Genomic DNA, 25340 nt, shown 5'->3' on the forward strand with positions numbered 1-25340 from the left:
CAAAACAAACTGCCACTTTTACTGACAATTTAAATACTGCAGTATTGACTTTAAAAAAGCTAAACTAGAGACAGCAGCAGAAATCAACCTCCAGGGAGGGCAGGGGAGAGAGCAAAGCCATTTGAAAGAGTGCTCATGCTTTGAGAAAAAAAATGAATGCCTATCAGCAGCATGCCTGAATACATAGTCCCTTTAAGGTAATCAAGTTAAGGAGAAAACTGTTAACGAAAATTGTGCAGTGTTTCTTTAAAACTGTTAAGGAAAGTAGCAATTTAACGTTATCCCTGTATTTTAAACTTTGGCATATAAAGAGACTGAATTATGCCAAACCAGTCTGTGGTGTTGGTTTTCCCAGTTTCCCTGCCTAAATGTCAAAGGCAATGTTTGCTCTGTATTAGTTTCACCATAAACTTGCTTGTGAATTGATAAATGCCGACAGCTTATCCTATCGGCATTTAACGATGTTGAGCGGACATGATTCGCTATAGTGAATCATGTCCGCTCGACATTTGAGTAAATTTACTCCATTATGTTTTCCTCATTTTATTACGGCTGTCACCGTGATCACATGACCATAGAGGCACTTTATTGGGCACCACTGGACTGCCTTACACCCGAGACATCAAGTGATAGTTTAGCGAGCCTGATACCAGCATGCATTACAGCATCTAGGTTCCTATTTAGTAGTAAAATCACTGTGTCTATCATAGTATTTGTATACACAGTAACATTCATACTTGACTGTTACTGCACTGTAGCTGGATAGCCTCCCATGCGGGCATCCAGCAACAGCATGGGTTGGATTTACATATCACTATTTCTGTGCTGCCTCACTGCTAAGGCATGCAGACATAGGGCAGTCTTTCCTCTTTCTGCAAGACATGTTCTTCCTCAACCCAGGAATCGTTGTTAATGGATTAATACAATATAATTTTTGACTAAGTAGTGGGACTTGGTGTAGATCCTTAGTTGTCAATTTAAGGGTTAAGAGATCCCCTGTAAGACTTGGTCAACTAATTATACATACTTGCCAGTTTCCCTGATTTTTCCTGGGAAAGCCCCACTTTTTATCCTTCTGCTCCGTGGTATGATTGATCCAGGATCCTGTCCTACAAAAGGTGTGTTCTGCATAATACGAGTAGCTGGCCATCCTGTATGTCCCCCGAACTGTGACCATCCCTCTCATTATAGTGATGATTTCCCACAATTTTTCTGAGTGTTTGGCATTGACAGTAATTTGTGACACTCTGCTTTTGAATCTTTTCTCCATATATAGTTCCTGGAGACACCACTGTGTCCCACATTGTAAAAATCTGCCCTGAGGTTTGCGTTGGCAATAGAGGTCTGTAACTGTAAGGTCTTTTTTGTCTTATATATTTGCTTATTGTGGCTCTACCTCCAACACCAGAATAATAAAATAATAATACATATCATTTGGTGAACTGGCTTTACAGATTACATTGAATAATACAGTATCTGTGGGTGGAGCTATGGATACCACTAGTGGATGTGGCCAATATTGTCATAACCTGCTTACTTGATTGTTCTTCTGTAAAGTGTCCCTGAAAATGTTTTTCAAATGTTGGAAACTTGTAATTACAAGATATTTCTTTTCTGTTGCTATAAAATATCATACCATACAAGGCTAAACATTTTTAAAACAAATCTTGTATGCTGCAAATGTTTTTCAATATCTAAACTCCACCCACTTCTTGCCTCATTTGGAGGAGCCATCTGGCCTTGAGTCTGCAGCTGACAGAGCTAGCCATGGTTATACTGTAAGTATACACTGCACTGTTTTGCAGTTGTTATCGCTTAAAGCCAATTAAAGGGACATGAAACCCAAAAAAAAAATATTTCATGTTTTAGAAAGAGCATGCAATTTTAAACAACTTTTCAATTTACTTCTATTATCTATTTTGCTTCATTCTCTTGCTATCTTTTGTTGAAAAACATATCTAGATAGGCTCAGTAGCTGCTGATTGGTGGCTGCACATAGATGCCTTGTGTGATTGGCTCACGCATGTGCATTGCTATTTCTTAAAAAAAGAATACCTGAAGAATGAAGCAAATTTAATAATAGAAGAAAATTGGAATGTTGTTTAACATTGTATTCTCTATCTGAAAAACAAAAGAACATTTTGGGGTTTAATGTCCCTTTAAGGAAAGATTTGATCACAGTGATCACAAACCACCCAACCACACGTTATCAACTAAATATTGAGAAAAAAAAATTGATATAAACTGGGCCAATGAAACTAGTAATCCAGCTAAGGGGGATAGATTTTTAAATGTTCTCAGGGATAACTTCTTGTCACAATTAATAGAGGAGCCAACTAGGAGTAAAGCTATATTGGATTTAGTGCTATCAAACAATACAGATATAATATCAAACATAGAAGTTAAAGAACATTTGGGTAACAGTGATCATAACATGGTCACATTTGAAATCTCTTTTCATATGCAGTGTTTTAAAGGCTTAACTAAGACTTTTAATTTCAAGAAAGCAAAATTCAACGATTTAAGGAAATCATTAAATAATATAAATTGGGACAATGTATTTTCTAATAAAAATACAGAGGATAAATGGATAATATTTAAAAATTTGTTAAATAAATATACATATCAATACATACCATATGGTTATAAAAATAAAAATAAAAAAACTAAGCCGTTATGGCTAAATAAAAATGTGTTAAAAGAAATTAGGAAAAAACGTAGGGCATTTAAATTATTCAAAGAAAATAGTACAGACTCAAAATTCCATATTTATAAGGAATGTAACAAAGCATGCAAAAAAGCAATCAAATTAGCCAAAATTGAAAATGAAAAATTAATTGCCAAGGATTCTAAGTCTAACCCTAAAAGGTTCTTTAAGTACATAAATAGCAAAAAATCTAAGAAGGATAATATAGGTACATTAAAATGTGTGGAGGGTAGCATGATAAATAATGACAGGGAGAAGGCTGAGGTACTAAACCAGTTTTTTTCTTCAGTATACACAAGAGAGGAACCATTGAATGATACTTTGGAACAGAATAGAACATGCCAGTCCATACCACTAACTGGGTTTTGTTTAGAGGATATCAGGAAAAAACTAAAAAATATTAAGGTAAATAAAACTCCAGGCCCAGATGGAATACACCCAATGGTGTTAAGTGAACTTAGCACTGTTATAGACAAACCTTTACTCTAAAATTTTCAAGACTCATTATCCTCAGGCATGGTACCCCAGGATTGGCGTAAAGCTGATGTGGTGCCACTCTTCAAAAAGGGAAGCAGGGATGATCCAGGAAGCTATAGACCAGTTAGTCTGACATCAATAGTGGGGAAGATATTTGAAGGGATTATAAGGGATTATATTGATGAGCATATTCGTGTAAACAAGATTATGAGTTCTAATCAGCATGGCTTTAGGAGAAATAGATCATGTCAAACTAATCTAATTAGATTCTACGAGGAAGTAAGTAAAAATATAGATAAAGGGGAATCAGTTGATGTGATATACTTAGATTTTGCAACGGCATTTGATACAGTGCCACATGAGAGATTAATGCACAAAATTAAGGGACTGGGAATAGCTGAAAATGTTAGCTCATGGATAAATAACTGGATAAAAGATAGGGAGCAACGAGTAGCAGTAAATGGATCATACTCAGATTGGACAAAGGTAATCAGTGGCGTCCCCCAGGGATCAGTACTGGGCCCTGTTCTTTTTAATATTTTTATAAATGACTTGGAGCAAGGATTAAATAGCGACATCTCTATTTTTGCAGATGATACTAAGTTAAGTAAGGTCATTAGGTCAGAGCAGGATGAACTCTCTTTGCAAAGGGATTTGCTAAAATTAGAACTATGGGCAAGTGAATGGAAAATGAGATTTAATACGGAAAAATGTAAGGTTCTACATTTTGGAAGTAAAAATAAGCAGGCTATGTATTTTTTAAATGGGACAAGACTTAGCCAAACACAGGAGGAAAGGGATTTGGGAGTAGTAATAGATAACAAGCTAAAGATGAGTGCACAATGCAGGGCAGCAGCTTCAAAGGCTAATAAGATACTAGCATGTATTAAAAGAGGCATTGATTCAAGGGAGGAAAGCATAATTCTGTCATTATATAAAGCCCTGGTAAGACCTCACCTTGAGTTTGGAGTGCAGTTCTGGGGACCGATTGCTAAAAAAGATATTGCAGAACTAGAAAAAGTTCAGAGAAGGGCCACAAAGCTAATAAGGGGATTGGAGAAATTAACCTATGAGGAGAGGCTAGCCAAACTGGGTCTGTTCTCTTTAGAAAAAAGGCGCTTGAGAGGTGACATGATTACTTTATATAAATATATTCAAGGCCCATATACAGAGATGGCAGAAGCTCTTTTTATTCCAAGAAAATTGGTTCTGACAAGAGGTCATAATTTAAGGTTGGGGGAAAGGAGATTTAATCTCCTGCAACGGAAACGTTTTTTCACTGTAAGAGCAATAAAATTGTGGAACTCATTACCAAAGGAGGTAGTGAATGCCAATACCATAGATACATTTAAAAATAGTCTGGATACATTTCTGTATATAAACAAAATTTATGGATATGATTGCTAGTATTAAATGGGTCACATTTTAATGGGGTTATTTAAGCTTAACTGGAGCTTTTTGTAAGTATTTTAGATTTGTATAGGTTGAACTCGATGGACTTCAGTCTTTTTTCAACCTTATCTACTATGTTACTATGTTACTATGTTACATCAAATTCAACAGCCAAAGGCACTTGATAAATGCTCACCAACGGCACTTGATAAATGCTCACCAACGGCAGATTGACAAAAAAACACATATAATGGTATTGGTCGATGAACAGAACCAAAAAAAAAATGGCACTGCCCATGCCAGTAATGGTGATGGGTAATTGGGATTATTTCATTTCAAGGACTTAAAAATTAGCATATGAGCCTACCTAGGTTTAGAAAATTTGATGATAAAATTAAATTGGAAAGTTGTTTAAAATTGCATGTCCTATGTGAATCAAGAACATTTCATTTTGACTTGACTGTCCCTTTAAGTCAGTAATCCAAATTTTTTCATCTTGCATTTAAAAAGTATTTTTTTTATTTCAGAACTTGTTTCTTGTATGAGAAAATGAGCGGCCTGAATAAAAAAAAAAAATACTACACTGAGATATGCAGTACAATGAATAATGTGTCTTGTGCACTTGGAAACCATTAAAATACAATCTTGGGAAATTTGTACACACAGGACATAGTAATAAACAAGTTGACTTCTCACTGTTGTGCACAATCCAAAAATAATGGTTACAATTGGCTTGTTTTATTGATATCTTATGCAAAATAAAAGTCTTGTCCTCCTGATATCATCACACCACTGCACGTGCTTCTGCCAACAATTTTAAGATCTTAAAGGGATATGAAACCCACAAAATGTATGATATAATTCAGATAGAGCATACATTTTTAATTAACTAATTTATTTCTTTTATCAATTTGTCTTTGTTCTTTTGGTATCTTTTATTGAAAGACAGAGATAAAATAAGGAGCCTACCCATGTCTTGAACACTATATGGCAGCAGTTTTGCAAGAATGTTATCTATTTGCAAGAGAACTATATGGCAGCACTATTTCCTGGCATATAGTGCTCCAGACGCCTACCTAGGTATCTCTTCAACAAAGAATATCATGGGAATTTAACAAATTTGATAATAGAAGTAAATTGGAAAGTTTTCTTTTTTTAATTGTATGCTCTGCCTGATTCACAAAAGAAAAGTTTTGAGTTTCATATCCCTTTAAGTTTTAAGCTTTTACGTTTTTGTTTGTTTTTTACATTTTTGTTACAGTAGGTCTAGATTACTTACGCACCTTTTCAGGGCTTGTTCCAAACTGTCCTTCTCAAGATGTACATCCCGAATATATGATGACACCCTATATAGGAAGTCTTCAAAATTTCCCAATAACTCTGGGCGTTCTTTGCGTAGACGATTCCACAAATCTCGGATCTCACTATGTCTGAGTGGGTAGAGAGGAAACATTTCAGAGAAGAAGCTGAGATATCTTAACATTTGATACTTTAAAGGACACATGAAGAATAAAATGAGTATAAGCAATAAATATGTAGTGGAGCAGACTTACTCCTGGAATACTCTAGCAGCTCCTAGCTGCTCCATTGTGGCATAAAACATCATTTCATCTGCATCATCTTCATCGTCAGGTCCATCTGACCACCCAGACTCAAAGGTCTCCACCAGTGTAGAACGTTCTTGCTCTTCCCCATGTGGTAGCTCCACATCCAGTAGTTTTCCTATGAATGCCAACCACAAGAGAGACTAATCTGTCAGTTCTAGAAAGAATTCCTCACATACATTTCAGTCAAAGGGGCCCATTTATCAAGCTCCGGATTGAGCTTGTGGGCCTGTGTTTCTGGCGAGCCTGCAGGCTCGCCAGAAACAGCAGTTATGAAGCAGTGGTCTAAAGACCGCTGCTCTATAACCCTGTCCGCCTGCTCTGAGCAGGCGGACAGACATCGCCGCAATTCAACCCGATCGAGTATGATCGGGTTGATTGACACCTCCCTGCTGGCGGCCAATTGGCCGCGAATCTGCAGGGGGCGGAGTTGCACCAGCAGCTCACAAGCCCACCGGAGAGCACGGGCGAGAGCTGTGGACTCTCCCTGTATCGAAGGAAAGGAAATTATCTGGTAAGTCATCATTTTTGTTTTCCTTCTAAATACAGGGAGAGTCCACAGCTGCATTCATTACTTTTAGGAAAACAATACCCAAGCTATAGAGGACACTGAATGCTAATGGGGGGGGGGGGGGGTAACAAGAGGGTAAAAACATCTCCCGAAAACTGCTTCAACATAAGCAAAGAACCCAAAAAAATGTTAGGAGGACCAAGTAACTGCCCAACAATTAGGACCGTAAAAGCCCACGTCAGAGACCACACAAAATCACTGGTCCCAAAATGAGCACAAGAACCTCTGAGGAGACAAGAGTCCTGCTGTCTATGAGGTCACGCGAAGAACACTCCTCCATGAACATGACAAGTAGGACAAGCAAGACTTCCAAGCTCACACTTCTGATAGGAAGAACACAGAAACAAAGTGACTATGCCAAAGAAGTCTGAAAGGACCTCGAGGTACAATCCCAGAAAAAAAGGGAGAAGCACCTTGCAGAACCCGAAGAAAGAGTCTCCTAAGAATGAAGACCCATAAAGAGACGGATTACCCGACTGCAAGAGATACTAGGACCTGTAAAGACATTCCAGAAAAGTAACAGGTCATAGACAAATGCAAGGACCTTACCCTGCATCGATACAAAGAACCGATGCAAATGCTTGATAAGAAGTCTAAGGTCCTGAAAGGACAAAAATTTAGAACGCAACTGCCTTACCGCAGGCCGCGTTTATGCAAAAGGAAATGAACACCAAGGGTTCCTGAACCTCAGGAATAGAAAAGAAACAGATATCTAGATCTGCTTAGGAGCCCACATATCGGGGCAGAAGCGATGGATGATACAACCCGTAACCTCACGTCTGGTAGGCAGCCCGGCTACCCGCAAGCTAAGAACTAGCCGTCCTATCAAGAACCCGGCTAAGAACCCTTCCTCCAGGACACCCTGGAAAGGAACCAGAGAGAACTTTAAGAGAGATATAAAATCATCAAAATATCAAGGGCGAAGACCCTGTCAAACTCCATATTAAGGAGCACCCATAATGGAAAAGACCAAACCACGAAACGAGTCGCAGCACGAAAAAGAGCAATCAGGTACCCTGATGCCTGCCCCTGACAGACTGAGTCAACCCAGAAGAGATGACATAGTCGAAGGGAACAAGGAAGAATAAACTTCACCAGCACTGAAAAGATCCAGAGATCTATGAAGACTCTATGAAGACTCCCTGACCACGATCCCTGAAGGCAAAAAGGCTGGGATAGGAACGGACGCCCAGAGAACTAAGATCGGATTACCCCAAAGGTACAAAACTGCCCAAAGTACACACCAAAGGAGAGTCCCTCGACCTCCTGCTGAACTCTCAGGAGTCAGAAAAAAGGATCTACTTCAGACAAACCCACTGGTATAACTCAGAAGACCAGGTCCTCCGAGTAGAAAGAGTGACGAAGATTCCGTAGAGAAAACAAAAGGAATCCCAGAAGACACTCTCCCCACTTCCATGGAAGTGATAAGACAAAACTGCCCTAGTAGACCAAAGGTAAGTTTCCCAGAACAGGGAAAGATATATTGCATACTGGAGACCGGAGCGGACTAACCAGAAATTTATGAAAAATATGGAGAAAAATAGAAACATACCAAGCCGAAAATCTGACTGCTAAACATCACCCACCCACAGTACCAATGAAGGACTGAAGGAAAACTGCAGGGCAAGCCTATAGAGTACTATAACTCAGGACTGAAGGAAAACTGCAGGGCAAGCCTATAGATTGCTTTAACTCAAAAGGCCTGAGAGACTTCCTGTCTGAAAACACAAACAGCATCCAAAGAACCACCCTGTAGCCTACCCCAGAAACTCCATTCCAAATTCAATGCAAAGGATGGAAAGGACAAGAGATATTTATGAAAACTCCTAGCAGGCGATGGAGAAACCAGAACCGCCGAAAATCAGAAGCAACCAGAATCCAGAAAAACAGGATACTGAATAAAAGCCTCCTTAGGTCCTAATAACTCTAGGATCAGAATGAACTGAAAATGATACGGTCCCTAAAAAACGGATTTCCTCAACATGATGACAGGAAAGTATCCATTTCCCTGATAAGGGAAGAGAGAACCGTATATCAACCCTCAAAAGGAGGAAGAAATAAGCTGTGCACAGAGAGCATAGAAACCATATAGAACAAGGGAACCCCTAAGGAGCACCAATAGAGGGAGAAGAATTCACCTCTGCGAAAAGGAACCGGGAAAAAGACTCCAAAAATGTCACCCATCCTCTCCTCATCAGGAGAGGCAAAACTCCATTCAAACTCCAAGTCAACAGCTTAGCTAAGCAGGGTATTAACTCGTAGGCCACTTGAACTTCATATGATCCAACATCAGACGCCCAACCAAGATGATGTAACTAGGACCAGCTTGACATCTAGGATAGAAGGTCTTCCTCTGGACCGAGGAACAAGAAACAACCTCTTGAGAGAAGAAAGAAGAGAGGTAACTAGTACCCAAACTGGACCAGCCTGTTATATAGGATACAACATATCTGTTATAAACCGCAACAAGAACAGAGATAACTAATACCCAACCAGGACCAGCCCAATATGAAGGATACAACATATCTGTTCAAGGGTCAAATGTAAAATTCTAAAGTTCTAGCAAGGCCATAAAACTGAGAATAATAAACAGAAAACATATAAGCTCCGAAGCTTAAACATAGTCTCGGACATATCGAGGGAACATCACCCCTACCAGAGACAACCGTCTTTGTTCTAGTACCAGAATCCCAGAAGTGAGAAATCTTCCTAAGAAGAGTTTCTACAATAATCTCACTCTCAAAAAATAAAGGGAAAATAAAACTTTTCTGAAACGCATTAGAAAGATAGCTCAAGGGAAAGTGAAACCGACAGGGCCCGCCCGTCATGCGACACAATTCCTCAAGGGCTCTGAACTGAAAATCTGATACAAAAACAAAGAAATAACAAATATAGAGACGATAAGGAATAGGATCACCATCCCTCCAGTCGTCTAAACAAGCTTGCTATCTGAATCAGCAGACTGAGATTCAGCTGACGGATCAGAACTAGGATCCTCCAGCGGCGCCAAAACCTCTCTCAGAAGTACACACAGACGAGCCATTCTAAATTTAAAAGCAAAATTCACCTCGGTCGGAGTATGTGGGGTCTCCGACCCTGGAGGTAGCACCTCTGAAGCCTCAGAGGACACTGCTTCCCCATAAGACTGATCGGATACCAAAGTCCTCTTACATGCCGGACCTTGGGCAGGAGTACACAGATTAAGCCTTCGCTTGCATGTGGCAGGTAGATGCAAATGCACTAAGGCCAGAGATATGTCCATGCTAAACCGTGCAGTAACCTCTGGTGAAAAAAAGGCCTCCTTCAGGAGAAGGAGTAACGGTATGCGGAGCAACCGCCTGTGTAGGAACAGAAGATTTTAGGGAACGCACCTCACAGGATGCAGAATCCTCAGAAGCCGATGGCTCAGTGGTCTCTAACGTTCCAGCATGGGAAGATGAGAACACCCTATTGCGGCATACGGAACATAATTGAGAGGGCTGGGTTACCCGGGGCTCCTCACAATATACACAGGTATCAAAATCTGAAGTGGAGGAAACCCCCTCTAACATATCAGAATCCTCGACTAAACTAAGTAGATTATGGACAAAAAACAACTGGCACCTTACACCTCGAATGGCTGGGGCACTCACCACCTCCTATGACCCAGACAGGTAGAGAAAAACGGATCGTCTCCGCAGACGCTTGGTCAGGAATACGGAAATGGGAAACAAAAACGTGATCGCACCTGGTCACATGGTGCAACGTGCAGGATTCACTCCAGCTAAAGAAAAGCGCACCAGTCCATAAAACTGCGCAGCACAAAAAATAACCTGTACGTTCCGTAAAAGCCTATGCGCCCCAAACGTCTCTACACATAAGCAAACAAAATCACATAACAAACATGATTAAAGCCCCCACTGTTCAATAATCCCCCTCAGGAGATATTAACCCTTGATTCCATAAAGATAAAGGAGTCCCACTGAGATCCTGTCTTCTAACGCTACAAGCATGTAAAAATTCAAACGATCTTACCGGAATCTATGCCGTGGAACAGCAACACGGTCCTTCAAGTTTGACAAATTGTAGCAGTGCTTCTGACATAGACTTGAGTGCAGAAAAGCAGGCAACGAAACTCGTCAACGCTGATTGCTTATGGAGCTGTTAATATGAGGCGGGATGGTTTCGCAGAAAGACTCTCCCTGCATCTCCGGACTCTAACTTTCATCAATGCTCTCACTGAGAGGCTGACAAGACTATTTAAAACTACAGTCCCATCTCGAAGAGTACTACCTTCCATAAGGAACTACTCCGTAATCTTCCGACACTTCTCTGCCAACCTCCTGTGACGAAAGGCAAAGTGTGACTGGGGGATGAGGGAAATGGGGAAGATATTTAAGCCTTTGGCTAGGGTGTCTTTGCCTCCTCCTGGTGGCCAGGTTCTGTATTTCCCAAAAGTAATGAATGTAGCTGTGGACTCTCCCTGTATTTAGAAGGAAATAACTCTCAGCTAGATTACAAGTTTTGCGTTATGAGTGAAACAGCATCGTTATGCTTCATAACTATGCTTTTTCACTAACGCCGCTATTACAAGTCTTGTCAGAATAGGTGTACCGCACACCTTTTTGGCCGTCACGCAACGTCAGTACCGCACTTTAGGAAAAGTCATTTTTCAATGGGACTTTCATAGCGCTGCTATTACGAGTTTTGCGGTGAGGCCAAAAAGTGAGCGGTACACCCTAAAATGACAAGATCCGTACAGCCATCTAAAGTCAGTATTTGAGTTTTATGCTACAAAGCTGTAGCATAAAACTCATAACTAAACTGTCCCAAAGTACACTAAACACCCATAAACTACCTATTAACCCCTAAACTGAGGCCCTCCTGCATCGCAAACACTAAACTAAAATTATTAACCCCTAACCTGCCGCTCCGGACATCGGCGCCACTTTAAAAATGTATTAACACCTATTCCGCTGCTTCCCGACATCATCGCCACAATAATAAAATTATTAACCCCTAAACCGCCGCCCTCCCGCATCACAAACACTATTTAAATATTATTAACCCCTAATCTGCAGTCCGCCCACACCGCCGCTATAATAAACCTATTAACCACTAAACCGCAAGCCCCCCACAACGAAATATACTAAATTAAACTATTAACCCCTAAACCTCTGGCCTACCACATCACTACATAAATATATTAACCCCTAAACCTAACCCTAACATAACTCTAACCCTAAGCATAACCCTAACCCCCTAACTTAAATATAATTAAAATAAACCTAAATAAAACGTACAAGCAAGAAAATAAGAGAAGCGCAAACGACTTAGATAATTTGTTAAGTATGATGAACAATAATACATAAGAACTTACACTCAGGTAAGCGCAGTCACGTATCCCCAACAGGAGAAAATCAGAGGCAGCAGTAATCTGAGTCCCGCTCTACACACAAAATCCAGGTTTTCATTAGTCGTCAGCGTAGATTGGAAATCCGGAGCGTCCCCCGGCAAGCAGAAAAAGCTTGCCGGGGGACGCTCCAGATTTCCAATCTACGCTGATATCAGACGCTGCTCTTCAGTGAGACGGCTAATGAAAACCTGGATGTTGTGTGTAGAGCGGGACTCAGATTACTGCTGCCACTGATTTTCTCCTGTTGAGGATACATGACTGTGCTTACCTGAGTGTAAGCTCTTATGTATTATTGTTCATTATACTTAGTAAATTATATAAGTTGTTCGCGCTTCTCTTAGTTTCTTGCTTCAGCTTTTCAAACTTCTGTGATCAGTGGAATTATCACAAAATGAGAGCAGCATCGACTTCCACAGCTCCCTAAAGCCCCCATTGGATATTATATTTACAAACCCTGCCCTTTTGGGTGGTATCACCTTTACCAGGGACTATACCATTAATATACCGGACTTTAGGTAAACGGCTGTATCGTTTATTGTATTTTCAAGACCTGATATTTTTAACTGTGTACTGATTGCTTTACCTGTTTGTTTTTTATTTTGTTATATACCTTTGGAGAGATCTGATAGTGGATTAGCGTTGATTTACCTTTTGTTTTCTTGTTAAAAACTAAATACTTACCTATAAAATAAAACCTAAGCTAGCTACAAAATAACTAATAGTTATAATATTGTAGCTATCTTATGTTTTTTTTTTTATTTCACAAGTAAGTTTGTATTTATTTTAACTAGGTAGACTAGTTATTAAATAGTTATAAACTATTTACTAGCTACCTAGTTAAAATAAATACTAATTTACCTGTAAAATAAAACCTAACCTGCCTCACACTAAAACCTGACATTACAATAAAATGAAATAAATTAAATTAATCAAATACAATTATCTAAATTACAAAAAAAAAATAAACACTAAATTACACAAAATAAAAAACGAAATTATCAAAAATAAAAACGAATTACTCCTAATCTAATAGCCCTATCAAAATAAAAAAGCCCCCCCAAAATAAAAAAAACCCTAGTCTACACTAAACTGCCAATGGCCCTTAAAAGGGCCTTTTGCGGGGTATTGCCCCAAAGAAATCAGCTCTTTTACCTTAAAAAAAATACAAACACCCCTCAACAGTAAAACCCACCACCCACACAACCAAACCCCCCAAATAAAAACCTATCTAATAAACCTAAGCTAACCATTGCCCTAAAAAGGGTATTTGGATGGGCATTGCCCTTAAAATGGCATTTAGCTCTTTTACTGCCCAAACCCTAAGATAAAAATAAAACCCACCCAATAAACCCTTAAAAAGACCTAACACTAACCCCCAACAATCCACTTACAGTTTTCGAAGACCGGACATCCATCCTCATCCAGGCGGCAGAAGTCTTCATCCAAGCGGGCAGAAGTCCTCATCAAAGCCGGCAGAAGTCTTCATCCAAGCAGGCAGAAGTCCTCATCAAAGCCGGCAGAAGTCTTCATCCACGCGGGCCGAAGTCCTCATTGAAGCCGGCAGAAGTCTTCATCCAAGCGGGCAGAAGTCTTCATCCAGCTGGCATCTTCTATCTTCATCCATCCGGCACAGAGCATCCTCTTCTTACGATGGTCAACGTAGAATGAAGTTTCCCTTTAAGGTACGTCATCCAAGATGGCATCCCTCACATTCCAATTGGCTGATAGAATTCTATCAGCAAATAGGAATTAAAGAGGAAAAAATCATATTGGCTGTTGCAATCAGCCAATAGGATTGAGCTTTCATCCTACTGGCTGATCCAATCAGCCAATAGGAATGAGCTCGCATTCTATTGGCTGATTGGATCAGCCAATAGGATGAAAGCTCAATCCTATTGGCTGATTGCAACAGCCAATAGGATTTTTCCCCTTTTAATTTCTATTGGCTGATAGAATTCTATCAGCCAATCGGAATGTGAGGGACGCCATCTTGGATGACGTACCTTAAAGGGAAACTTCATTCTACGTTGACCATCGGAAGAAGAGGATGCTCCGCGCCGGATGTCTTGAAGATGGACCCGTTCCGCTTGGATGAAGATAGAAGATGCCGTCTGGATGAAGACTTCTGCCGGGTTCGATGAGGACTTCTGCCCGCTTGGATGAAGACTTCTGCCACATGGATGAGGATAGATGTCCGGTCTTCGAAAACTGTAGGTGGATCGTCGGGGGTTAGTGTTAGGTTTTTTTAAGGGTTTATTGGGTGGGTTTTATTTTTAGCTTAGGGTTTGGGCAGTAAAAGAGCTAAATGCCCTTTTAAGGGCAATGCCCATCCAAATGCCCTTTTCAGGGCAATGGTTAGCTTAGGTTTATTTAGGTTTTTATTTGGGGGGTTTGGTTGTGTGGGTGGTGGGTTTTACTGTTAGGGGGTTGTTTGTATTTTTTTTTTAGGTAAAAGAGCTGATTTCTTTGGGGCAATGCCCCGCAAAAGGTCCTTTTAAAGGCCATTGGCAGTTTAGTGTAGACTAGAGGGATTTTATTTTGGGGGTCTTTTTTATTTTGATAGGGCTATTAGATTAGGAGTAATTCGTTTTTATTTTTGATAATTTCGTTTTTTTATTTTGTGCAATTTAGTGTTTATTTTTTTTTGTAATTTAGAGAATTGTATTTGATTAATTTAATTTATTTTATTGTAATGTTGGGTTTTATTTTACAGGTAAGTTTGTATTTATTTTAGCTAGGTAGTTCGTAAATAGTTAATAACTATTTACTAACTAGTCTACCTAGTTAAAATAAATACAAACTTACCTGTGAAATAAAAATAAAATCTAAGATAGCTACACTATAACTATTAGTTATATTGTAGCTAGCTTAGGTTTTATTTTACAGGTATTTAGTTTTAAATATGTATTATTTAGTTAATAATTGTAAGTTTTATTTTGATAGATTTTAATTATATTTAAGTTAGGGGGTGTTAGGGTTAGAGTTACGTTAAGGTTAGGGTTATGCTTAGGGTTAGGGGATTAGGGGTTAATAACTAATGTAGGTGGCGGCAATGTTAAAGGCGGCAGATTAGGGTTTAATAACTGTAATGTAGGTGGCGGCGATGTTAAGGGCGGCAGATTAGGGGTGTTTAGACGTGGTTTTTAAGTTAGGGTGTTAGGTTTAAACTTTCTTTCCCCATAGACATCAATGGGGTTGCGTTACGGAGCTTATTTTTCCGCGATCGCAGGTGTTGGGCTTTTTTTTGCCGGCTCTCCCCATTGATGTCTATGGGGAAGTCGTGCACGAGCACGTCACAGCAACGCTTGTATTTGGGTGACGCATGGAGCTCAACGCCACCATATCGCCCGCGCAAGCCTGCTTTTTTCAAACCTGTAATAGCAGCGCTATGAAAGGTGAGCGATGAAAATAATGTACACGAAATTAGCGAGCAGCCATATCGCCATAACTGGTAATTTAGCCGTCTATCCTTTAAGTGAACATTGAAATGTGAAATATGTACAGTAAATATACAGTGAAACACATATAAGCACATAAATACATTTGTTCACACACACACATATATATATATAAAAGATTTTTAATTGAGCTCTTTACAGTCAAGTAGATGAAAACATGTTAAATATTTTTTATGCAATATCCATATTTAATAAAGTGTTTAACTGTATATTTATTGTACAAATTTCACATTCCAATGTTCTTCACATAGGGTAATATGTTCTAAGTATTTATAAATAGATATTCCTATATACAGGTATACGTATATATCTGTAACTATATATAACCATCTATATATTTCTAGGTATAGATATATATTTTACCAAAAAACATCATATAGATATACTGTATATATTATATAAATATATATATATATATATATATATATATATATATTTATGAATAAATAGAACATATTTTTATATGTGAAGAACATTGGAATGTGAAATATTAATAATTCATGTTGGTTTAGCGCACTTGGTTAAACATGATTGGGTTTGTGTGCGAGTAGGATTTTATGGTTTTTTTCCACTTTTCAAGCTCCATTGAAGTCTATGGGGGAATACATTAACGAGATCGCAATATTGTAACTTTGGCTTTTTGCGCTGTCAGGTTAGCATGCGAGCGAAACATTTTTACTTTTAATTTATGCGGAGTAACCGATAAGCGCAAAAAAACGAACTGGAGCACAGTTAGCGTGCGAGCGGGAGCGATAAATTAGCAATCCACTCGTAATCTAGCCCTTAAACGTGTTTGCAAGAAATATTATTGATCTTTGCTTTGCATGACGCCTGATTACCTCCTCAGCATATTTGTACACATTAATTCGAGTTTTGTTGGTCAGGGAAATGGGCCAATTGTGAGCTCACTTCCAGCCGTTAAAAATGGACCTGTAAGCTACCGAAGAGGCCGACAGCTAAAATGAATTTACTGCTCCATTTTAGTACCAGGTTTCCATTGAAATATTTTGCGCATTGGTTGCAGTCGCTCTTTTCGTGTAGCTGTAAGTTAACGTTGTGTTAACGCTTCCATCTGACGTCGGATTTCTTGAAAATCAATTAGTTGCTAAGGTAACCTGACCTTACTCTATAGAATTTACGTTTAACGTCTGTGCTCCTTACCTGTGATCACCTCTCAAGAAAAATAAAGATACACTTATCCATATTTTTAACAATAATCAAATACTATTTGTTAATATAATTATATTTACCACTTCCTAAATATAAATAATATGTATAGCGGCCCTAGGCATAGTCTAGTTTGAATTCTGTAGATATGTTCTTGCATATATTATTATATATAAATATATACTGATATTTATGTTAGAATATAAGTTCAACTATTACTATACATGAGACAACAATAAATATTACTTATTACAATTTATTTCTACATTAAAACACTTGCATTATTTGCAAGTTTTATAATTTCAATAGAAAATAGGTCTCAAAAAGCACAATTTCTTTCATGTAATTAGCAAGAGTCCATGAGCTAGTGACGTATGGGATATACATTCCTACCAGGAGGGGCAAAGTTTCCCAAACCTCAAAATGCCTATAAATACACCCCTCACCACACCCACAAATCAGTTTTACAAACTTTGCCTCCCATGGAGGTGGTGAAGTAAGTTTGTGCTAGATTCTACGTTGATATGCGCTCCGCAGCAGGTTGGAGCCCGGTTTTCCTCTCAGCGTGCAGTGAATGTCAGAGGGATGTGAGGAGAGTATTGCCTATTTGAATGCAGTGATCTCCTTCTACGGGGTCTATTTCATAGGTTCTCTGTTATCGGTCGTAGAGATTCATCTCTTACCTCCCTTTTCAGATCGACGATATACTCTTATATATACCATTTCCTCTACTGATTCTCGTTTCAGTACTGGTTTGGCTTTCTACTACATGTAGATGAGTGTCCTGGGGTAAGTAAGTCTTATTTTCTGTGACACTCTAAGCTATGGTTGGGCACTTTTTATATAAAGTTCTAAATATATGTATTCAAACATTTATTTGCCTTGACTCAGGATGTTCAACGTTCCTTATTTCAGACAGTCAGTTTCATATTTGGGATAATGCATATGAATAATTCATTTTTTTCTTACCTTAAAAATTTGACTTTCCCTGTGGGCTGTTAGGCTCGCAGGGGCTGAAAATGCTTCATTTTATTGCGTCATTCTTGGCGCGGACTTTTTTGGTGCAAAAATTATTTTCTGTTTCCGGCGTCATATGTGTCGCCGGAAGTTGCGTCATTTTTTACGTTCTTTTGCGCCAAAAGTGTCGGCGTTCCGGATGTGGTGTCATTTTTGGCGCCAAAAGCATTTAGGCGCCAAATAATGTGGGCGTCTTTTTTGGCGCGAAAAAATATGGGCGTCACTTTTGTCTCCACATTATTTAAGTCTCATTGATTTTTGCTTCTGGTTGCTAGAAGCTTATTCACTGGCATTTTTTTCCCATTCCTGAAACTGTCATTTAAGGAATTTGATCAATTTTGCTTTATATGTTGTTTTTTCTATTACATATTGCAAGATGTCCCACGTTGAAGCTGAGTCAGAAGATACTTCTGGAAAATCGCTGCCGGGTGCTGGAGCTACCAAAGCTAAGTGTATCTGCTGTAAACTTTTGGTATCTGTTCCTCCAGCTGTTGTTTGTACTGTTTGTCATGACAAACTTGTTAATGCAGATAATATTTCCTTTAGTACTGTTAAATTACCTGTTGCTGTTCCATCAACATCTAATATTCAGAGTGTTCCTGATAACATAAGAGATTTTGTTTCTAAATCCATTAAGAAGGCTATGTCTGTTATTCCTCCTTCTAGTAAACGTAAAAAGTCTTTTAAAACTTCTCATTTTTCAGATGAATTTTTAAATGAACATCATCATTCTGATACTGATATTGGTTCTTCTGATTCAGAGGATTCTGTTTCAGAGGTTGATGCTGATAAATCTTCATATTTATTTAAAATGGAATTTATTCGTTCTTTACTCAAAGAAGTCCTAATTGCATTAGAAATTGAGGATTCTAGTCCTCCTGATACTAAATCTAAACGTTTAGATAAGGTTTTTAAATCTCCTGTAGTTATTCCAGAAGTATTTCCTGTCCCTGGTGCTATTTCTGAAGTAATTTCCAGGGAATGGAATAATTTGGGTAATTCTTTTACTCCTTCTAAACATTTTAAGCAATTATATCCTGTGCCATCTGACAGATTAGAGTTTTGGGACACAATCCCTAAAGTTGATGGGGCTGTCTCTACTCTTGTTAAGCGTACTACTATTCCTACGGCAGATGGTACTTCCTTTAAGGATCCTTTAGATAGGAAAATTGAATCCTTTCTAAGAAAAGCTTACTTGTGTTCAGGTAATCTTCTTAGACCTGCTATATCTTTAGCGGATGTTGCTGCAGCTTCAACTTTTTGGTTAGAAGCTTTAGCGCAACAAGTAACAGATTATAATTCTCATAGCATTATTATTCTTCTTCAACATGCTAATAATTTTATTTGTGATGCCATCTTTGATATCATTAGAGTTGATGTCAGGTATATGTCTCTAGCTATCTTAGCTAGAAGAGCTTTATGGCTTAAAACTTAGAATGCTGATATGTCTTCTAAGTCTACTCTGCTTTCCCTTTCTTTCCAGGGTAATACATTATTTGGTTCTCAGTTGGATTCTATTATCTCAACTATTACTGGAGGGAAAGGAACTTTTTTACCACAGGATAAAAAATCTAAAGGTAAATTTAGGTCTAATAATCGTTTTCGTTCCTTTCGTCACAACAAGGAACAAAAGCCTGATCCTTCATCCTCAGGAGCGGTATCAGTTTGGAAACCATCTCCAGTTTGGAATAAATCCAAGCCTTTTAGAAAACCAAAGCCAGCTCCCAAGTCCACATGAAGGTGCGGCCCTCATTCCAGCTCAGCTGGTAGGGGGCAGATTACGTTTTTTCAAAGAAATTTGGATCAATTCCGTTCAGAATCTTTGGATTCAGAACATTGTTTCAGAAGGGTACAGAATTGGCTTCAAGATAAGGCCTCCTGCAAAGAGATTTTTTCTTTCCCGTGTCCCAGTAAACCCAGCGAAGGCTCAAGCATTTCTGAAATGTGTTTCAGATCTAGAGTTGGCTGGAGTAATTATGCCAGTTCCAGTTCTGGAACAGGGACTGGGGTTTTATTCAAATCTCTTCATTGTACCAAAGAAGGAGAATTCCTTCAGACCAGTTCTGGATCTAAAAATATTGAATCGTTATGTAAGGATACCAACATTCAAGATGGTAACTATAAGGACTATCCTGCCTTTTGTTCAGCAAGAGCATTATATGTCCACAATAGATTTACAGGATGCATATCTGCATATTCCGATTCATCCAGATCACTTTCAGTTTCTGAGATTCTCTTTCCTAGACAACCATTAACAGTTTGTGGCTCTGCCGTTTGGCTTAGCTACAGCTCCAAGAATTTTTACAAAGGTTCTCGGTGCCCTTCTGTCTGTAATCAGAGAACAGGGTATTGTGGTATTTCCTTATTTGGACGATATCTTGGTACTTGCTCAGTCTTCACATTTAGCAGAATCTCATACGAATCGACTTGTATTGTTTCTTCAAGATCATGGTTGGAGGATCAATTTACCAAAAAGTTCATTGATTCCTCAGACAAGGGTAACCTTTTTAGGTTTCCAGATAGATTCAGTGTCCATGACTCTGTCACTAACGGACAAGAGACGTCTAAAATTGATATCAGCTTGTCGAAACCTTCAGTCACGATCATTCCCTTCGGTAGCTTTATGCATGGAAATTCTAGGTCTTATGACTGCAGCATCGGACGCGATCCCCTTTGCTCGTTTTCACATGCGACCTCTTCAGCTCTGTATGCTGAACCAGTGGTGCAGGGATTACACAAAGATATCTCAATTAATATCTTTAACACCGATTGTACGACACTCTCTGAGGTGGTGGACAGATCACCATCGTTTAGTTCAGGGGGCTTCTTTTGTTCTTCCGACCTGGACTGTAATTTCAACAGATGCAAGTCTGACAGGTTGGGGAGCTGTTTGGGGGTCTCTGACAGCACAAGGGGTTTGGGAATCTCAGGAGGTGAGATTACCGATCAATATTTTGGAACTCCGTGCAATTTTCAGAGCTCTTCAGTCATGGCCGCTTCTAAAGAGAGAATCGTTCATTTGTTTTCAGACAGACAATGTCACAGCTGTGGCATACATCAATCATCAAGGAGGGACTCACAGTCCTCTGGCTATGAAGGAAGTATCTCGAATTCTGGTATGGGCGGAATCCAGCTCCTGTCTAGTTTCTGCGGTTCACATCCCAGGTATAGACAATTGGGAAGCGGATTATCTCAGCCGCCAAACGTTATATCCGGGCGAATGGTCTCTTCACCCAGAGGTTTTTCTTCAGATTGTTCAAATGTGGGGACTTCCAGAAATAGATCTGATGGCCTCTCATCTAAACAAGAAACTTCCCAGGTATCTGTCCAGATCCAGGGATCCTCAAGCGGAAGTAGTGGATGCATTGTCACTTCCTTGGAAGTATCATCCTGCCTATATCTTTCCGCCTCTAGTTCTTCTTCCAAGAGTAATCTCCAAGATTCTGAAGGAATGCTCGTTTGTTCTGCTGGTAGCTCCAGCATGGCCTCACAGGTTTTGGTATACGGATCTTGTCCGGATGGCCTCTTGCCAACCGTGGACTCTTCCATTAAGACCAGACCTTTTGTCGCAAGGTCCTTTTTTCCATCAGGATCTCAAATCCTTAAATTTAAAGGTATGGAGATTGAACGCTTGATTCTTAGTCAAAGAGGTTTCTCTGACTCTGTGATTAATACTATGTTACAGGCTCGTAATACTATGTCCGGCTGCCGATATTGAGGTATAGCGCACCATTGTAAACAGTCGATAAGCAAAATTGCTTACGGCAGCATATTTATCGGTTTGCAAGTGCACGTAAACGGAATTACGGCTCAATGGAAGCGAGCTCACTGTTGGGTGTTTCACTTGGCTATACTTGGGTATACTTAGCAAAATATAATCTCAGAAGTAGGGCACAGATGGTAAATCTATATAATTAGAGTGATAGTTTTATTAATACACTGTTGCTTGGATATTTAACTGTGTTTAACCCCTGCAAATTGGTGAGCCATTTACAAATGCAGCAATGCACTAACACATTGGGCGAGCCAATGACAAGAGACATATGTCTGTAGCCACCAATCACAAACTAGCTCCCAGTCCTGAGACTACCTAGGTGTGCTTTTCAACAAAGGATACAGAGAGAACAAGTTAATTTTAGAATAAAAGTACATTCAAAAGTTTCTTAAAATTGCATGCTCTATCTGAACCATGAATCTTTAAATTTGACATAACAAGTCCCTTAAAGTATACATTATAAAGTCTCACCAAGTCCCAAGCTGAACTCCACAGGAGTGAGGTAACCGTTGTTGCTTTGATCTAAACTGTCAAACACAGCTTCTAGTTGTTCTGGGGTGAGAGGAAGCTCATTTTGCAGACGCTAAAAAAAACAAAAAAACACAATCAAGAAATATAATGATTACATTAAAAATGGCATAAGAACAAGATGCAAAAATGGTGTCAGAACCTTCTATAACCATCTATAGTTCACAAAACCCTTTTGTTTTGTCTCCAACCAATGATAAATTACACTTTTGCTCTCCATCCCATGGCTTTCACTGATTTGACATTTTCCAGCTATACTCACAGTTAAAATTTTCAAATATTCTCCCAATAAGGGCAAGATTTATCAATCTGCGATTGCTGGAGACATATATTCCCCGTATTTAATCTGGGGTGATTTTCAACGGCCATCTCCAGTTGCCGTAAAGGCTTTATGAAGCAGCTGTTTAAACCGGCGCTTCATAAATGTCAGTCGCAGGCTCAAATGAGCAAGCCAGCAACCAATCAAGGCATTTGCCTTGTCATAAATCTAGCCCTAACTCTTGATTTTTTAGCACTTTCGTAAACCCCTTTCCTTCAATTTTATTCCCCCCTTTAATTTGTCCCCAATGATCCATTTTACTTGCTGGAGTGTATATTAAGTATTGGCTATAGATAAGCTGTGTAAACATAGCCAGCAGAAGAAATTACACTCCCAGTGCGGGTTAGGAGAGATAAAATGTTATTTTTTAATTGTTCTCTCTAAGTGAATTTGCAGACGAGAGTTAAATAGCAGCAGTCATCAGACCGCTACCTCCAGAGGCATAACTAGAAACCACAGGGCCCAGGTGCAAGAATCTAAGAAGGGCCCTCCCCCAAAAGGTGAATTTGATACATTTTTTTTTTTTTTAAAGGTGTGCCCCCACCCTCACGGGCCCAGTCGCAGTTGCGACCTCTGCACCCCCTGTAGTTTCACCCCTGGCTACCTCTTTACCCACTTTACCACCAGTTATATGATGTATCTCAATCCCCCCAGACTTTTCCAACTGGAGAGACTGACAGCCCCTGTTTCCGTGTGATTGACTGTGTGTGAGGCTGCGAGCTGGGCAGCATTGCACATTAGCCATAGTGTGCAATGATAAATGCTGGGACATAATGCAGGGCGGATGGGGCGAAGAAGTACGCCCCTGTCTGCTGGGCTTTGTTAAATCTGGCCCTAAGTATTGGGCTTTGGTAAACAGAGAAAATATAAGCATGTGTGTGTACAGAAAGTGATAAAATAAAGAGATCTGATCTCCCTGCAAGAACAATCTATTTTAATAGGTGGTGGTTTCAAAGAACAAAAGAAGCTATTTCATATAAAAAACTAAACCAAACGAAGCAATTTCTCATACATTTTATAAACTGCATCTGGGCTGGTATACAAAGTCATTGGAAACACATTAAGGGAAACACTATTTTACAGTATACTACTGTCCCTTTAAATTATGTTAAAACAGTTATTTCATATAAAGGTCGTTAGCAGTTTAGCATCTAATTGCTGATATAAACTATGCTTATCCATTTATATATAAAATCTATTTATTTCCCTTAAAAGATTCCCCATTATGTACAATCTCTTCTTTTTTTCAAATTAATAAATGTTCCTTATCATTTTCCTTCTTTCTTATATTTACTGTATTAAAATGTCCTGTCTCTCTTTATTGCTCTCCCATCTTCTGGTATCTGACAATAACACACATCTTGAAGCTGTCACCAAATTCTTTCCAATGTTTACTCTTTCTAGAATTACAACCTTAAAGGGACAGTCTACCATAGAATTGTTATTGTTTTAAAAGATAGATAATCCCTTTATTACCCATTCCCCAGTTTTGCATAACCAACACTGTTATATTAATATACTTTTTACCTCTGTGATTACCTTGTATCTAGGAACCTTCTTCCAGCCCCCTGATCACATGACTGTGATTGTTTATTATCTATTGTCTTGCATTTAGCATTGTTTTGTGCTAAATCTTAAATAACCCCCTGTGCCAGAACACAGTGTTATCTATATGGCCCACGTGTACTTTCTGTCTCTTTGTATTGAAAAGAGATTTAAAAAGCATGTGATAAGAGGCAGCCCTCAAAGGCTTAGAAATTAGCATATGAACCTACCTAGGTTTAGTTTCACCTAAGAATGCCAAGAGAAAAAAAGCAAATTTGATGATAAAAGTAAATTGGAAAGTTGATTAAAATTACATGTCCAATCTGAATAATGAAAGTTTAATTTTAACTAGACTGTCCCTTTAATTCTAGATTCACAGATCCTACACTTTTTTTCCGTAAGCTGTGTTGTACTATTTTGTGTTTACCTGCAGATCTCGCTTAGTGATTAAGCCCTTTTCCTCCTTATCACATAGCTGGAATAGTTCATGAGCTTTTCCGATCATTTCTTGTGGCTCTGTTACCAGAGACGATGAAGACTTCAGTGGTGTTCTGTATCCTCTCCATCCCTTTAACGACGGGGAGCACCTCTGTGGAGACCCCCTATGGTCCATATCCCAGACTGGGGCCCCTAGGAGTTATTGCCAAGATTGGGCACAATGACTCCTGGAGAAAACAAAATAGATTTGTGACATCACCCAATGGACACTATAGAAGAATGTAATATATGTTTTAAGAAGACAAATCAGAGTGGAAGTAAATAAACAACGGGTATAAGAAAATATCTGTGCATTGTCATGAAAGTCTGGAGTAGAAAAAACTAGAACAGTAATTTCTTATTAGTAAGTAGTGCATATAATCACATTAAAGGGACATGAAACCCAAATTATGGGGCTGGATTAAGCTCCGAATTAAGCTCCGAATGCTATATGATTGGGCTGATTGACACCCCCTGCTAGCGGCTGATTGGCCGCAAATCTGCAGGGGGCAGCATTGCACAAGCAGTTCACCAGCTGAGCTGAGCGGATCATGTCGGACAGACAGATGGTAAATCGGCCCCTTGGTCTAAAAAAAATACTAAAGTCAAAAACTTTCATGATTCAGATAGGGCATGCAGTTTTAAGAGACTTTCCGCTTCTATTATAAATTTTGCACATTCTTGTTATATGTACCCTTTCTGAGGCACAAGTTCCTACTGAGCATGTGCAAAATTTCACAGAGAATATGTATACTAGTCTGTGATTGGCTGATGGCTGTCATGTGATACAGGGGGCCAGCAAATGGGGGAAAATAAATTTGTTAGAAAACAAAATCTACTGCTTATTTGAAATTCAAAGTAATTGTTATCGTGTATTTTTATTATGCGCTTGTTAATTATGCAACTCT

General features: G+C 39.0%; 1 protein-coding gene across 2 annotated transcripts in view; it reads right to left on the reverse strand.

Moving 5' to 3' along the window:
• The window catches only part of CRACR2B (calcium release activated channel regulator 2B), a 126620-nt gene that overhangs the window by 34722 nt on the left and 66558 nt on the right, over nucleotides 1–25340 (reverse strand). The window contains exons 2-5 of one of the 2 annotated variants that reach the window (XM_053720207.1): nucleotides 24383–24620; nucleotides 22035–22146; nucleotides 6130–6298; nucleotides 5860–6006 (exon numbers count right to left, since the gene is read on the reverse strand). In XM_053720207.1, coding sequence (XP_053576182.1) covers nucleotides 5860–6006; nucleotides 6130–6298; nucleotides 22035–22146; nucleotides 24383–24568 — 614 coding nt within the window. In that variant the 5' untranslated portion in view covers nucleotides 24569–24620. Of the gene's footprint in view, nucleotides 1–5859; nucleotides 6007–6129; nucleotides 6299–22034; nucleotides 22147–24382; nucleotides 24660–25340 lie in introns of those variants that run through there. The other variant, XM_053720208.1, reaches the window with a different exon arrangement.

Source organism: Bombina bombina, chromosome 7 (assembly GCF_027579735.1).
Source record: "Bombina bombina isolate aBomBom1 chromosome 7, aBomBom1.pri, whole genome shotgun sequence".
In the NCBI taxonomy this organism is placed as follows: domain Eukaryota; kingdom Metazoa; phylum Chordata; class Amphibia; order Anura; family Bombinatoridae; genus Bombina; species Bombina bombina.